At 29.6% G+C, this 18,530-nt stretch overlaps 1 protein-coding gene across 8 annotated transcripts in view; it reads right to left on the bottom strand.

Moving 5' to 3' along the window:
• Nucleotides 1-2,332: 2,332 nt before the first annotated feature.
• Arp5 (Actin-related protein 5) overlaps nucleotides 2,333-18,530 on the bottom strand; it is a 46,588-nt gene continuing 30,390 nt past the window's right edge. For all 8 annotated transcript variants that reach the window (XM_075382151.1, XM_075382147.1, XM_075382145.1 and 5 more), the window contains 4 exons: nucleotides 17,294-17,382; nucleotides 10,632-10,812; nucleotides 4,217-4,487; nucleotides 2,333-2,775 (listed from right to left, as the gene is read on the bottom strand). In XM_075382151.1, the coding sequence (XP_075238266.1) occupies nucleotides 2,432-2,775; nucleotides 4,217-4,487; nucleotides 10,632-10,812; nucleotides 17,294-17,382 (885 nt within the window). In that variant the 3' untranslated portion in view covers nucleotides 2,333-2,431. The remainder of the gene's footprint in view (nucleotides 2,776-4,216; nucleotides 4,488-10,631; nucleotides 10,813-17,293; nucleotides 17,383-18,530) is intronic.

Below are 18,530 nucleotides of genomic sequence, written 5' to 3'. Positions count from 1 at the left end.
AAACGACAGTCAATGACGATGAGCGTTCAGGAAGACCATCAACAAGTACAACACTGGAAAACATCATGAAAGTGCGAGAGGCTATTGTTGCAGATCATAGACAAACAATCCATGATGTTTGTGCAATCGTACAAATGTCATATGGGTCTGTGCAACAGATCTTGTCGGACAATTTAAACATGAGACGCATTGCTGCAAAATTCTTACCGAGACTGTTGAACAGCGACCAAAAACAACATCACGTAGCTGTCTGTAGTGAATTGAAAAATTCAGCAAGAGATGACCCTGAAACTAAGCAGCAGTCGTCGCAGTGGAAGTTGCCAAGTTCACTGCAGCCAAAAAAGCACGCTAAGTTCGCAGCAATGTTAAGTCCATTATGATTGTTTTTTCGACATCAAAGGCAATAACCATAAGGAATTTGTTCCTCTTGGTCAAACTGTCAATGGGATGTTCTATTGTGAAGTTTTGAAGCGGTTACATGAAAGCATTAGGCGCAAACGTTCAGATCTGTGGGGTAACAACAGCTGGGTTCTGTACCATAACAATGCACCCGTGCACACATCGCTAACCATTCGGAATTTCTTGGCTTCCAATAAATGGTAGTGATTCCTTTTCACCCTATTTGCCTACTTGCCCCGTGCGACTCTTTTCTCTTTCCGAAAATAAAATTTCAATTGAAAGGCTGTCGTTTTAACACAATTGAGGAGATTCAGGAAGAAACGCAGAACGTGCTTTAAACACTTACATCTGCAGACTTCCAGGGATGCATGGAATCATGGGAAAAACGCTGGGATCACTGTATCATTGCCCAAGGGGATTACTTTGAAGGAGACAGTGGAAATTATAAGTTATGGTAAGCTATTTTAGTTTTATGGTAAAATTCCCCGAACTTTTGGATAGCACCTCATATATCAAATGTTATTTTTAGTTTTATTTTTAATTACGTGTAATATGTATATTTGACTGCTGGTTATAATATATAGTTGTTTTAAATTATTTTATTTGATGCAGTGGTAAATATCTTTTAAATATATACACACGCGTGCGTGCATGCATGCACGTGCACACAAAATGAAAAAGTAATTTATAAAAAGTTTAAAGACTAGATTATATTTATTTTTCCTTCTTGATTTACACATACTGTTCATATAATATTATACACAATAGATAAAGGAATTTCAACTTTTGTTTAATATAAAATTTACTGGAATGAAAATACTGTAAAAAAGTGAAATGATATTGATAATTAAAATCAACAATTCTTTTTATAAAATAATATAATAGAAGCTGAATAATAAAACTAAAAAATATAACTTAGCATGTGGCACCCCAAATAATAAAATTCTACATTACAATTTACAAATTTCAACTATGCACATTAACACAAACTTTTTTTATCCTCTGTAAAAAACATATAATAAAATCTATAAATACATAATAATAATAAGATGAAAATGCAATTTTTAATTTTTACTTTTTTAATCAAAACCAAATTAAAAAATTCAGAAGAAAGCCACAGATGATGTTGAAATTATTCAACTGTAACCAAACGGACTCTCAAGTCATTGAGAAAATTTTAGCATTTCTTTAATTTATCTTAACTGAGCATAAATATAAAAAAGGTAACAAAGTAATGAAAAATAACCACCAAAAGCTGTAAATAAAAAACCTATGGGTTGAACTAAAAAAAAAGCTAATATAATTTCTTTTAAAAAAAAATTTTGTATCAGAATATATGGTACTAGGTAAAAATTAAGTACTAATTTAGAAAAAAAGGTTGTAAAAGAGAATCCAATGCAGTGATCGTATTAACAGATTGAAGAATCTTGTCAAAATCATCTGTTCAGTTTAATGATATTGAAAAAAAAAATTTTATCCAATTTTACAATGTATAGTAGAAAATTAGTATACAGTCTGATCAGTGATGCAGTTTCCAGACTGATAAAAAGAAAAAGAAAATCTATTTAATGGCTTTTAATTATAAAATAAATTAGCATAACAATAACTTAAAGAAAAAAGCTGTTGGAATCTAGTCAAAACAGGTATACTATAAATAAAAATTACCAAATTTTAAGAGAGTTTATTATTAATCTGCAGTCCACATCTCAAAGGCCACTAATTTTTTGTAGCGGTCTCAGTAAATATTCATGTCTCCATACATAAAGCAAATCCATAGACATAGCATCTCACAAGCCAAAGCTTAGTCTTTAAATTCCGATAACTTCTTGATAAAGGCTACCTTAACAAAGGCAGATTCTGCTGTTCCACTCATTTTTTATTTTTTATTTCAATTAAAAATATTCTTTTATACAAATAAAGTAATAAATGAAAACAACTCTTTTATTAAATACTTTTATTAAACTCTTTTCATAAATAAAATTGTTTAAATGGAAAAACAAGTACAAAAATTATATTAAAAAAATAAATAAATCTAAATGGCTTCTGCTTCTATTTCTTCATTTACTGATGTGTTCTGAATTATTACATTGTCAGCAGAGACCAGTGGTACTGGTGAAGGTGTGTAGATGTTAGAACAACAATGTTCCTTCAAATACTCTCCTCCTTTATCAAGGTAATCTTGTCGAGTAATGAGACCTTTAGAAAATTCATCACATTCAGCAAATTCTCTAGCACCTAGCCATGCATCCAGTGCTGCTTCTGATATTATTCTGACATTAAACTCAGATTTAAATGGTCTCATTTCCATCAGTTCTTTATTTAGTCGATCATACAAACCTGGAATTAATGCACATCCACCAGTAACAAATACATTTCCTGTTGGGCAAGAAAACAATATAATAATTAGTAACTTATAGAACCGTATTAATCAGATTTAATACTGGAATATTAATTAATTTGAAATGAACTTTTATTCTTGGAAATTTATTTAATTAATTTATTATATAATATAATTATAGTCCAATAAACAAAATAAGAAACTGAAAAAATAAATATCAGAACTTCTATAAGTTGATCACTACAGCTTTTAAACAATACTTTTCCTCTTTATAAATTAAAACAGAAGTTTTTAAAATATATTATGCACTTTACCATCAATCGTCTAAAGATTTATAAGAAATTCTGCTCTAAAACTATAAATTAATTAATATTAATTAAAAACTATAATAATATTATTTATTAATTATTAATTTTATTAATTAATATTAATTAAAAACTATATATTAATTAATATTTATTTATATTTATTATTATTTATAAAATTATAAATTAATTAATATAATGTAAATTAATTAATGTTTGGAACCAGAACAAACTTCCAATCCAATCTGGAAATAATACATTCATAATAACAATTAAATCATATCAGCCTGAATATCATTTGGCAGTCAATAAAATATGAAAAATTAAATAAATTATTTTTTAGTTTGTAATTTATTTAAATCATTATTTGTAAATTTTGAGAATTACAAGTCATTATGGTTACAGAAAGCAAGTTTTGGTACTAAGCGTTCAATTAAAACTATTAATTTGTAAATTAGAAGATAAAACAGACAAATTGAAATTTTTATTTTATGGGAAAACAGAATAAACTGAATTCACACACACACACACACCTCTCTCTCTCTCTCTCTCTCTCTCTCTCTCTCTCTCTCTCTCTCTCTCTGTGTGTGTGTGTGTGTGTGTGTGTGTGTGTGTGTGTGTGTAATTTTTTTATTTCAGAGTAAAAATAATACCTTGAAATCAGTTGTTTTTTAACAGATAATTCCATTGTCCAAAATAAAGGGGTCATACACCTCTAATTTTCAATGAGTTAGCTACCTTGAATTTTTATCTAAATCCTACAAACTTCCTCTTAACTATCTTGATAAAATGTTGATATAGTTTATAAGTACAATCTTCCACTGTTTAACAAGTATATTTTAATCCTCTAAACATATGATGAAAGTAGTACATTGCCTATATGATATTCTGAGTATTTCATATTTGAAATGAGCTTATTCTACCCAGGCTTCTGCAACCAATAAGAGGAAAATTTCATAAATTTAATTCTAGTCAAATCAATTTTTGAATACAACCATAACCATGAAGAACAATTTATTCCATTATCCATGTGTGTATATATGTCGACCTGTTTTAGCAAAAGTCCTGAGTTTTACAACACCTTGGTTCATTATTAATTATTTCATACTTATTTCAAAACTGTAACATATGGCACAATCTATTCGGTATATTTAAACGTAACATGAAAATGTACCTGTTATGGCAGCTGCAGTTGATTCATCATAACCATGTAGGACATACTCTATAGTTTCAGCAAGCCCAGCCTGAGGTGAACCGATCATTGAAGGCTGAAACAGAAGTTCTGGAGCTCTTATAAGCTCTACACCAACATGTAATTGATGAGCTTCTCGTGGAGTAGAAGCAACTTCACCTCCTGATACCCAAGCAGGGTCATGCTGCCTCAAAACTTCTTCAAGTTCTAATAGCTTTTCTGCCTCCTCATCACTATCACTATCTCCTCCTTCCTATGACACAAAATACTAATGTACAACTTATTTATTAATATACATATTTAAGAATTCATCTTTTCATTAAAAAATGTCCGCTATTTTAAAAGTTTATACCTTTAATTTTCTTATAAAGATTATAAATAATTTTCACTCATGCAAAAATGAAATGGATAGGAAACTGCACATAAACAAGAATTAAATATTAAAAATTAAAATACACAACTGCCAAAAAAAAATTGGTGATAAACAATGCTCTTTAATATAGGAAAATTGCTAATACATCATAATTAAAGAGCGTGTGGGTGACAATTTTATATATAGTATAATTTTTTAAATTTATATACATACTTATATAGCCTGTGACAGTCCCGGTAACAAAAGGATTCCAACGCAGAGTCATACATCTAAATCAGTTGTCTCTGAGTTGCTACAGTGGAACAAACATACATACATCCTAGATACATCACACTCCTTTTTGGGCAGTTGTGTACAAAAAAATGACAAACAATAAAAGTAAAAAAGACAAAAGGATAAAGCAATAGTTAGCCAAATACTTAACAGAGAATATGCGTATATGAATACTTATTTGTACGATTGTAATAATAGCAAGTTGGATACAGGTATAAAAGCATGTAGAGACACTGCCTGACTATCACTTGTATCATCTGCATTAGAAAGTAATTTCTTATGAGGATATTTTTATCTTTAATTTTTCAAACTGACAAAAACTTTATATTAGATTTGAAAAAATACTAATATTAAATAATATGTATAAAGAATGAATGATACGTATGAAGAATACATGATATATTGATTGTTATAGTCACTGTATTAGAGATGTGTCAACACAATGATTTGGGAATTAAAAATTCATATCATTTGACGAACTTCGGCATGAATTATGTCAAAAATTAAGGGCATATCATACTACATTATTTTTAAAATTATTTGACATAAGCAATTAGAAGAAGTAATTCATTAAAACAATTACTGATCAATGTTTGAAGTAAGCTTTGCATTAGTAGATTAACTCACAGGCTCCAAACTTCAATAAATAGAAAAAAAAAATTAGGGCAGTAACAGAGATCTATCAGAGATAAACAAGTACAGACTATTACTTTTCTTGACACCAAAATGTTATAAAGGCTATAATGGATGATGATTAAAGAGTAGTATCAGAACTTTGAATATTGAAGATTGCCCAGATAATGCAATCTCACTAGAAAATTAGTTCTTAACTGTTTTCAAATAAAATTAAACAAAGAAACAAATAAATTTAATAGAGCAGTAATAAATTGTTAAAATGGTTATATTTTATCTTGCCTTAAACAAATGCAATCAAAAGGGTTTTTCTTTGATGAATTAATTTACCAGAAGATCAAAACTGAAATGGAAATTTTATAGCACATGAAAAATGCCATGCCTGACCAGGATTTGAACCCAGGACCTCCAGATGAAATATACCAAATACGAAGAAATGTACAATGTTATTTTAGCAAACATTAAATTCATAATTTTGACTGCATTTCTGATTATGCGTCATCTTAGCTAAATCCAAAATATGCACACTACTTTCTGCAAGACATCCATGATGGCTGACATTCAAATTAAAATAAAGATTTAAGAAGGTGATACAGACAGTATCAAAAATAAAAACGCAAGGGAAATTATAATGTTTAAAAAATGAACATAATATTATCCACTAGGTGCTGCAAATGCAAAACTGGTTTACTACATCCACATCAGTCCTTCAACCCAGTGAAGAATAAATGATGGAATGCATTACACTCTACAAGTGATCAAAATACTCTGACTTTATATTTAGAACGCAACCCACCAATTAGCCTTCTATAATATTTGAATTGACTGCCTAATTCCCCTACATTTAACTGGAATGGATTCATCCGATAAGTGAACATTGTGCCGATGCAGTAGACTGTTACTGATGGCCATAACAAAGTGATCATAAGGTTCAGTGCACTGTAAGAGAGAGGATGGTGTTTTCACAAGATGAACATGTTTTTATTCTTGAGCGGTATTTTACCATGCGATCAGTGGTAGCAGTGCATGAATCTTTTTACCATAAGTAAGTGGTTTATTATGGAAACCAGCACCTAACAAGACATCAGTTTGAGTTTAGTGGCTAAATTTACAGAGACAGGTTCTATTAATAACAAGGAACACAAAAAATATGGATAAGTGTTCTCAAATCAAAAGACCAATTAAATGCCTTGCCAAAAATATCAATTAGATGCGGTCAGCTGAAATTAATCACCAAAATCAACTGTTCATTGGGCGACAAAAAAAATAAACTTACAAACATATTGAATTCAAACAGTTTATTCTTGATCTAAACAATGAAAAATTACTAAAATATTGTCATTGGTTTCATCAATTCATTCATGTCATGGACTCAATTTTTTTTCACAGACAAGGTGCGGTTTCATCTGGACAGCCACGTAAGCAGCCAAAACAGTACGACTTGGAGTGATGAAAATCCCCACACATATCATGAAAAACAATTGCACCCACAGAAGATGGGCGTATAGTACGCAATATCACAAAAAAAATTATTGGTCCTCTTTTCTTTTTCTTAAGTACACCATTACTGCAGAATGATATCAGAATATTTTATTGCAATTCATTGTATTCTTGGAAGAGGAAGATTGTTACTGCTGGATCCAACATGATAATGCAAATCACACTAACACATTAAACTTCTGATTTAATTAACGAATTCTTTGGTGATGGCATTATTGGTTGTGGCTTATGGCCACCAATATCTCCAGATTTGACTATGCCACATTGCTAACAGCAACAAACCACGAACACTTGAACAACTGTAGGTCAATATCAATCAAGCTGTTTTAAATATCAACCCACAAACTCTGAAAAAAGTTGCAAGAAACATAGTGAAAAGAATGGAAACACATATTTATGAAGGTGGCAACCACTTCTGGCATTTACTCTAGAATTTAAGGTATTGGAAATAAAATATTTAACTTAATAACTTACAAATGCCTTTTTTATTTAAATATACCTACTGACATAGATGGGTTATGTTTTATATATGACATCCTGTACTATTAATTTAAAAAACATTTAAATACTATAAGTCATCATATAATTTCTGTCTAAACATAGTTGTGTCTAGTCTTAACATATTTCATTCATTTCTTATAGTTTTTCAAATTACTGTATAGTAAAAATAAAACATTAAACATTCTTCATTTTCTACAGTTTCTATTTGTAGACTGTTTATATGCTTGAAAAATATAAATTTAGATTGATTTACCTATTTTTTACCTATCCATCAATTTATTTATTTTATTTCATCTTTTATAATCGCATAGACTTTAGTCTTTTCAATGGAATTTAGTCAGTCCATTATCCAAGTCTCTTTGAAAGGACTGTTCAAGCCTTGCTCCTCCCAGTACTTTTTCATATGTTCCAATCTCCATGCCCTTTCTGATGCTGAAAATGATTCGTGTTGTGAATTTCTATCTTGTGAATGTGAAGCGAATGTTTTTTCCTCAATTTTTTTGTTTTATTTTATCTTGTCTGTGGTGTCTTCTGGTGTAAGGCCAATTTCCTTCAGATCCTCTCTTATTTCTCTGATCTATCTGCATCCTATTTTAGTATTTCTCAAATCAAGCTTGTACTATACCAGCTGTATCAAAGTCCAAATCTTGCATCCTCATGACGTGTTCAAAGAATCCTCATGATGTGACCAGTCTCCTCTTATGCATGGTTTCAGTGGTGGGTTCTAACTCTTTGCACACAACTTTAATGGGCACGATCCACCACTTCCTGTCTTTTCAAAAAGACAAGCAGTGGTCCATCAACAAAAAGTATCAGTACTTTTTGTTGATGGAGGTTCTTCAAATTCTGCTTTTAACTTTCTGGAGTTCATTAGTCTTTGATTGCTTGTTCAGGTGGAAGAGTGTTTCTGCTGCATATGTGGCTTCCTGTTTTAAACCTATGTTGTGGTAGTATCTTATATTTATCTTTATGATAGTCATTTTTTTTACTGTAGGTGTACCAGGTTAATTTTTGTACTTAGCTAGTTTGTTTGTTCCTGTTTAGACTGAGGTTTTTTCATTTGGATTGTCTGTTATTATTTCTCAAAAATATTTAAATTGTGTTACTATTTTAACTTTTATTACCATTTATGTTTACTTCTTTTAATTTTGTTGGTTTTTAGGGTAAAATTTGTCTTTTCAAATGATATTCTGAGACCCACTTTATTTGGAATGTTTTGAAGTTCTAATATCTGTATTTTAGCTTTATTGATGTTGTTTGCTTACAGTACCAAGTCATCGGCAAAACCAAGGTAGTTTGTTTTAATTTTTTTACCTATTTTTATTTTTGGGAACATTTTTTGAGCCATTCTCTCAGTTTCAGAGTAGAGTTGAATAGTAGCAGTGAGAGTCCATCACCTTGGCACAGTCCTGTTTTGAACACAAATGGTTCTGAGAGTTCACCTCTGAATTTCACTTTTGACTGTGTTTGTGAGGGTCAGTTTTATCAAGTTTATTAATTTGGGATATAGTCCAATGTGTCTTAGAATTTTTAGTAGGATTTTCTGTGGATGCAATCACATGCTTTCTTGAAGTCTACAAATGTTATCACCATCTCTCTGCTCATTTTTTGTTGAAATCCATTATTATTAGCTTGAAACTCATGACCTGGTTTGGACAGTTCCTCCAGGGTCTGAAACCTCCATGGTATTCTCCTAGTTCTTTCTCGAGTTGTAAACAGATCCTGTTGAGAATAATTCTTAAAAGAATTTTGTATACTGTGCTTAGGAGTGAGATTACTATGTAGTTGTTAGGGTCTGTTTTGTCCACATTCTTGTGTAGCAGATGGTTGAGGGCTATCATCCAGTGTTCTGATAGTTCTTTGATCAGATGTTGACAAACTGTTGATGAAGGGTGATTTTTGCTGGTCTTCCTCCATATTTCCAGTTCTCTACAAAGGTCTGATCTTCTTCTGCTGCTTTGTAATTCTTCAACTCACCCAGCACTAGGTAGACTTCTTTTATTGCAGGAGATCTGATGTTTTCTGGTGGTGCTGTTATTGGAGTGTTGGTGTCAAAGTAGAAAGTAGAGAGTAGAGAGTAGAGTGTAGAGTGTAGGAGTTGCTTTTCTGTGAGCAAGCAAGGCACAAATTTTGCAAAAAAACATTCATATTTAAATTAAGTTCAAATTCACAGGCAAGAACTCCAAAGTCAATTCAGAATCAATTCAAAGTCAATTCAAAAATTTCTCCAATAGTAGACCACGGATCTTTGTAAATTGCACAACTACTTTTTTTTTAAATTATTCTAATTATGGAAAGTCACCCAGATCTTAGTCTTCAAGTAACATTTACCTCATTTGAAACACGGAAATACTCATAGCATGATTTACCTAAAGACTTTCGCTTTAAAAGCAATTGTACGTAGCAAGCTTAGATTTTCTATGGCAGTCTGTAAGGTGGGATTTCCATTGCTCTGTATAGTTCATAAGGCATTCCATCGATTTTTCTTGTTACTTATGAAGCATGTTCTGAGTTTATTTTTGGTGGGTAGAGAAGAGAATCTGCAAAAAATGTTGTTTCTTCTTAGAGCTGCTGAAATGGTAGGGATGCTTAAACTACAGAAAAATCCATGCCTTATGAGCTATACAAAGCAATGGAAAACCCACATCCTCAGATAATCTAAGCTTGCTGCATACACCTAAAGGTATAATATGTATCTAGATTACATAACTGGAACAGATTTAGATTATTTTTGGATATCCTGTCAATATAATACTACTGGATAGTACAGTGCAAAAACTCAAAATGTATTCTGCATCTGTATTGCGTCATAATAAAGATAATAATACTAATATGTAAGAAAAATTAATTTTGCCTCTAAATTAGAAAGAAAAGTAGTAACAAAATACATATTATCCATAATTAAAATAGAATATCTGTCCCTAGCTTTAGATGCATATTCTAAGAAAGAATGCATCAACTTTAAACAATAACATAATGTTAATAAGCTTATAATAAAACAGTAAATAATGCAGAATCTTAGAATTTTTATGTGTAGCAAGTTTTTACGAAGTGTTTACTAATGTCAAGGCTTTGAGCAATGAAACAATGGTGTAATCTTAACTCTTAACCTATTACCTTATTTATGGCTTTATAAACATCCCAGTCTTCATCTCTCATGCCAAAATCATCATCTCTTTTTTCTTTACGGGCCAGCTGGCTTATAAGTCGCATTCTTTCCTGAGCTGCTGCTGTACGTCTTTTTGCCATATCAGCTCTACGTTGACGTCTTGCAGTTCTTTTATCCAAAATTTCTTGTCTTAAAATATAAGAAAAAAAAATTAATATTACAACAGATGTTTGACTCTTCACACTAGATCTTTATTAAGACTGTCATTTACTTTATTTTACAATTTTTGATGTCTCCTATTTGTTGGACTAAATCTGTATAGACGCTTTACTGTACTTAAGAAAGTATTCTTATGATTTGTAAGTTGTTTTAAACTATTGTTAAAGTAACTTCTGCTGAGTTTATGTTGCGATGTGATTAAGCTAGTCACATCTGTGAGTCAACAAGTAATAATAGTCATATTTTACTTAACTTAAATGTACTACTGAAATTTCTTTCCTATATTTCTGTTTACTTCTCTTGAAATACATTCCACCATATTACTGTGGATAACATATCCATATTACTGTGTATATGGATATGTTCTACACAGAATAACATATCCATATGTTATACTGTGTATAACAGTTATACACAGTACGATACAATACAATTAAATTACATACGATACAATACGATACAATTAAGAAATTGTATCGTACAATTTCTTAATTTGTTTTGTTTTTGTATTCAATTATATTATAGTAAATACAAAATTATGATATTTTATTACTTTTTATACAGCTTTAAAATTGATTATTTTACAAGCAAGTTAAAAATTAGTGATTATAAAAACAGTAAAATAAGGGAAAAAATCATTCAATAAAGTGAGAATGGTGAAAGATGACAATTCAAGACAATATCATTATAAATAATACCTTAGAAATAAAAATAACAAATCACCAGCTTAAAAAACCTTCAAAGATATAAGGTTATTAAATATTAAGGAGAATGCTTTTGTAAGAACAGAAAACTCTTTCAATCTTTAAGTTATAATACAAGTTAAAACCTTTATGGGAAATATTTATCAGTGTAAATTCTTTTTTATTTTTTTTAAAAACAGAAAAGTAGTTTTCTAAGGCAGGCTGCTGTTAAAAACAAAAACCCTCACAGAATACCCCTACAGAAATTGCAAGTTTGTCTGATTCTAGCATGAGGATAGCATGCAGTAATTGTACACTCACATTCAGAATAAAATATGCAACCTACACAAAAGCATTCAAAATACTTCATTATCATTTAATGCTGTGCCTACAAATAATATGTGCTCCTGCTTAAAAAACCACAATAATTTTAAAATAATGTTTCATAGAATCAGAAAAAATAACTTTTCTTAAAAATACTAAAATAAAAATCTTTAGTTCTAGAACAATAAAAAACAACAGTATACCTGTTATTTTTGCAGAAGTTCACATAGATCCTCCCACTGAACACTTACTTATATAAATAGTTTATAAAAATTAGTCATCAATTAAAATAAAGTGCAATTAAATATACACATACTACACAGTGTTTTAATCATTATTTTTGTCTTATTAGTATTGTTATTAAAATCTCTATGACTGTTATTACTTTTTGTTTTGAGCTTCAACAGGTCCTTGCATTTGGCAGTACTGGATATGCTGACAACAACTTCTCTAGTCATCAACAGAAATGCTTTCAAATTTTAATTTGCAGGGTTCCATAATATTAACTGTCTAAAACATAATTTTATAACATAAACCCCAGTTTTTGAGTTGAGCCCATAGTTCTATAGATTTCAAATCCAGATTTTAAGGAGGGTAAACTTAACACAGCATATCCTTATTTCCACAGATGTTCATAAAATTTAAGTTTTATTCGTATTTTCCACAAAACTTGTATTAAATTGTAAATTTCCACTTTTAACAGTTCTTCTCTGAAACAGATTTCATTTTTCTTTTGTCATTCACAGAATTTTTGTTTGATAAGAAATCTGATTTTGATCTCCTTTGATGTTATGGTATAGTGCATTATCTATTACTATTATTATACTATCTTTGCAGAAATTAGGGATAGGTTTTTTGTACCTGCTTAGAAAACAAAGTGTGATTCATCTGCAAGTGATATAATTGCTTTAAGATGTAAACGATTTCCACTGAGCAAGACAGAAATGAAGCCAGTATTCATCTCCAGGACGCATAATTATAATTCTGTCATCTTTCAAAATTGGGATTGATACCTTTTTGTTCACAATGTTGCCATGCTTTTTTGTTGCCAGTATCAACTCAAAGCATAGGTTTCGCCAATTAATTGTTAATACAGGGCTCTTCCTGCAGCATAATATCAAGAAATTTCTTTTAAATAAACAAATCTTTTATACTGAAATTCAAATTTTTCAATAAGAATTGATCTACTACTTTGAACTCTTTCCCATCTAAAACCAATCCATGCCAACAGAGTAACAAAGCTATTATCAGTTTTTAATATGATAGCAAGTTGTTTTAGAGTAGGTAAGCAACCTTCAGATGAAAATTAATTAATTAATGAAATTAATTATTATACAGCAAATGAACATTATCAAAATCACCTACGTCAGTCACTTTCCTTGCAGAGTTTATTCTATTTCAGAAGTGATACTAGCTATTTCAAAGTTAAATTTCTATGAATTCTCTCTACACTTCTTTTAAGTACTTCAACAGCACTTGCGATACATCTAGTTTTTTTCATGCATGCATCCTAAATTTCAAATATTTACAATTTTTTTTGTCTGCAGATAGATGACTGAACTGCCAAAACCAGTCACTAAGTAGATTTGTTAAAGAAACATTAAAAGGTGACAAAACATAAATAAAATAGGCCTATTGTGAAACAGAAAATAATAAAAACATAAATACTAAATTAACAAACACTATTAGAAGCATCATTGAAGCAACAAAACAAATACTTAGTGTGTATATCATATTTCACACTTGCAATGAAAACAGTGAATATTATTTTTATATATAAATAAAAAAATAAGGCAGAATAAATTTTTTTTACAGTAATAAAACAGGAAATTTGCAATACTGAGCTAATAAAACTTAATGCAGAGAAACAATCAATCATATGACAGACTTGTTATTACTAATACAGTACAGTACTGTTTTGACTGTGTTGTACTGCTGTAAACAGATGACAGCAGCAGTGTGACATGTACAAACACAACTATCTACATGTCCAGTTTGACAAACTGGACAGCCAGTTTGTCTAGTGTGAACTGCAATGTAGTTTGTCCAGTTTGAATTGCAATATAGTTTGTCCAGTTTGAACTGCATAAACTATACAATTGAAAGTTGGTCTACAATTCAATGAACTACTCAAGATTATTATTATTAATTAATGAAGGTGTTGTTATTTAAGCGATTTAATAAAAAAAAATATTAATATTTTATTCTAGACAGAAAACAACTATATCACAGATAGGTTACACAATTTATTAAATTTTATGAATACAGTAATTAAACTTACACAAAAGTATAATTTTACTTTCTAAAATATATAATTGATAAATAAAATAACTGATATATTAAAAATAACTTCCTTAAGACCATGATAACTGGGAATAAATCTTAGGGGTACAGGTACAACCCAGAAATCAAATCTCAATCTTATTTTTCTGGGTGAAAAACATTTTTATGTTAACATCAGCCGGAAAACAAAAATATGAAATATAAAAATAAAATATAAAATCTAATAAAACAACAAATTTAAAACAAAATAGAAACTTGAAGAAGAAATTAAAAAAAAATTAATACTCAAACTAAAATACTAAAAACAAAGTCAAAATAAAAAACTTAAACTAAAATGTTAAATACAAAAATAAACAACTACCATACAAAAAAGAAAATTTTAAGAACACTATTAAAAGTATGTAAAACATTAATACTTTAGAGAAATAAAAATTCCTGGTTCAAAATTAAATTAAAATTTATTTATTATTGCCCAGGATTTGAAGAAAATTCCTAGGCAATTTAAATTTACAACGCAAAGCCAGATAACGCATGCAATCCACAAGGATGTGACACACAGTCAAGTGGCACTTGCATCATACACATACCAGTGCATTTTCTGCTGACATCAGGTACCTGTGAGTAGCTCTCATATTTCCTACCCTCAATCGGCAGAGGACCACTTCCTCTAGGCAAATTTTCCTGTGGAACTTTGCCAGACTATTTACTTATCATGGCTCCTCTAGTTTGAAGATACTACTGAGAAGGTACCAATTTAAATTCCGGGAGGCCATAATGACAAACATGATAGCACAACCAATAGACAATTCTAAAAGAGGTCTATAAAAAATATTTCTAATAGATGAGAGACAATTATGTAAAGTATGCAATTTCAGAGGAAACAAGATTAGAAGCCACTAAGTAAGCTTCTTTATCATACTTTATAGTTAGACACCTTTTGAACAGATCACATATTTAACTGCAAGTAAATTTCTTTGTATCACAATATTCAAATATTATACTTACTTTAAAAGAGTTTTATATTATAAAAGGTTCTATATTATAATTGCAATCAGCCGACCATATTTAACTTTTTAAATTAATATTTAATAAAGCTTATGTATAAGTATCACCACTTTTTTATTATTTTTTTATCCATCTTGTCTGAAGACTACCATCCCATCCCCATAAGGCGAAGACACACACCTTGCGATGTTACCGGCCGCCACACCACCCCCTCCATTCCAAGCCCTGTCTAAAGACTACCACCTGAATATATTTTATTCTTCAAGAAAAGAGCTGTTTCTTTTTGCCTTCACTTATTTTTCATCAGCTTTCAAAAAGCTCTTCAGCAGTTTTATTAACTTGCTTTTTTCAATACAATGCGGTTTATAAATATTTTAATTCCATCAGAGGCATATTTTTACAAACCAGTTTGATTTTGTATATTTATAAGTACGTACTGACTTAACCTCGCTAACAAATTAGGATGAATGCAATTAAGTAAGAATATATTCAAAGGCATAAGAATATAACCTCTTTCTGGCAGTGGTGCAATGCTCTTTTTTGATCAGATCATGCACCAGATCTTCATAAAAAATTTCATCTTTCGCAGGTTGCGCAGCATACGACAAGTTGTAGGCGGTGAAATTTTATGCTGATGCTTTAAAATTAAATTAAAAATAAATCTGTAAATAAAAAACACTCAAAAACCATTCAAAAAATAAATAAATAAAATAAAAATGTAAACCTTTTCTTTTTAAAAAGCTTTTTTTTTAATTTAAGTTTCATTAATCGGGGATACTGGTATGTTTGGTAGCATAATCTATTTATTGTATATATTTATTTATTTTTGTTCAGGGTATATTGGCAAACAACCGAAGAGGTTATCAGAGGGATGATGGATATTTTTTGAAAGTATTTTGTTAAATAATTACTCTTGCCAATAAAATATGATTAAATATTACCAAAAACAGTAATAATAAATAACAAAAATTGAATTTTTCATAAAATTTTAACAAAGGAAAAATCAAAATTATTAAGAACAATTTTGTATAACAATTTTCTATGTTGATAATGGTATAATAATTAGTAACAAATTATATTCATGAAAATACAAACAAAATATAAAATTTCTTCACTATACTTTTTCAAAAAATTAATATTTTCTCTAAAAATAAGTAATTCTTTTGAAAATGTTTAAGTATTATAACATATTTTTATGAAAATAAACAAGCAATAATTTTTTTAAGAATGACAATATAGGGCGAGAACAATAATAAACTTTTGAAAAACTGAATAACTTTATACTTCAGTCTAGTTTAGTTAGTTATTATATAACGTTATATATCAGTTTAGTTAGGTAATACAATAACCAAAATTTTTACCTGAAACAGTAAAGATCTTTTTTTCCTAAACATCCATTTTTACACTTATACAAATGCAGAGATTTATGTATAGTGTGAAATACATTCACAAGTACTTAGGTAGGGTTTCATTTCACTAGTGTTCAAGTAGTAAATGATTTCTGTTAATAACTATAATGAGATAAATACATACTTTAACAAGTGGTGCATATGCTTTATAAGCTGCATACTGAATTTTACAAGTGGAATGGATAATCAATCAGATCATAAACAGATATTTCTAAAAGAAAAAAATGCTGTTGAGTCACTGTTTAGAATAGCTGAAAATATATAAAAAATAGACTGCATATTTTAAATTGAACAACCCCCATAATTGGAGGTTCGTACACCTATTCAGAAATACTAGTTTATTTCAGAAGGATTAAAGCAAGAATATTTCCCCGAAAGAACAATGTTTTTAATGTTACAAAATGAATGCACTAGATGGGCATTCATTCAACTAGCTAAAGGTAACTTACATGACTGTTAAAATAAAAAAGGAATTTTTCTCTGAACAGTAGCCAAATTATTTTTATAATAGATTTTCTACTAAATCAAGTTCCAGAAAAAAGAACTTTATAAAAAAATGAATACAATGAATTTTTTTTGGTAAAACATAGTATAAATTTAAGCCAGGATTAAAGTTTTATAAGAATGATTTTAGATTTATAAGCCAGAATAATTTATAATTTTAAAAACAAGATTCATCTTTCATTATATGCATGTTAGTTATAATAAAATCCAAAACTTACAATTCTATGTACAAGAAAAACATACCTCTTTTTACGTACACCATCAACCCATTGTTTAAAATCTTCATCATCTCTTGGAGTGGGAATCTGTTTCATAACTTTTGGTTTTGGTTCCTTAAAAAATAAAAATATATAAACCTAGGCGGTTAGTTTTTCAATCACTTCTTGCATTTTACATACTACAAAACTGTAAAACTAAGAAAAAAATTAGATCATCAATAGAGTTGAGTTTGGTGTTAAATGTCTTAAATGGTAAATGTTTTTGAATTTGACAAATTACTTTAAAACAGGCTGCATACCTGATTAAAGGTTAAGATAAATAGAGCTATTTGAGGAAAGATAATTCACTAATTGTCCAGAATAGCACAGTAAACATGCTTAGAAGTTCTAAAATTTGGATTACAGTAAACTGTGATTGAAAAAACTGATAAAAAATTCTATATTAATAATTGTGAGGTAGCTATAAAAAAATTTATCAGATACAAAAAATTAAGTAAGCAATTTTTATTTTTCAAAACTGCCGGCTTAATTTTGAGGGAAGTAACTGTGATGTAAGTTGCTGACTGTCATTCAGGATTAATCACATCACAAATAAGGTAATGAACTAGAAGAATCTAATCAGAAGACAAGTGTGTACATGAATAAAATAGTGACAAACCATTCAAATTGAAGTAATTGGAATTTATAATCTAAAATTAGGAAAAGTTTCTTTGTTCCAGAAGTTCATAGACTTCAAGTTGGTTTCAAGAGAAGCACATTTCCAAAAAAAAAAAAAAAAAAAAAAATGAAAATTTTGATGAAGTTTCTGTTGCCTGCATCACTTCACATTTTCATCACTTTTTTACACTTGGATTACTAAATTATCCGAATTTGAATTTACTCAATTTTTTGTAAGATCATTTTTTCCAACAGACCACTAAAAAATCCCTTTCGGCATGCCAGAAGGTGAAGGTAGATTTCACCAATGCTAAGTAGGGGATAAAAAAGATTTCCTTCTTAAAGTTAAGAAAAACTTCAAATTTACTCAATACGACAATGATTGCATGTGAAAAAAGTTTTACACAACAAGCGCCATCTTCTTACAGTTCAAGCAACATTTTGGTCATCCCTTGCTGTAAGGGTTGGTCATATCAAAAATTGTTTCAGACAAAAGTTTTAGAGGACTAACAATCACTTCAAACAGATTCAATACTGTGCCTATTAAGGGAGGTATGATTTTTTGTCTTCAAAACCCCATTTTTTCCACCCCCTGGGCCAATGAT

Source organism: Lycorma delicatula, chromosome 1, assembly GCF_047948215.1.
Source record: "Lycorma delicatula isolate Av1 chromosome 1, ASM4794821v1, whole genome shotgun sequence".
In the NCBI taxonomy this organism is placed as follows: domain Eukaryota; kingdom Metazoa; phylum Arthropoda; class Insecta; order Hemiptera; family Fulgoridae; genus Lycorma; species Lycorma delicatula.
The sequence above is the reverse complement of the archived record's forward strand: the minus strand, read 5'-3'. Positions and strand labels throughout refer to the sequence as shown.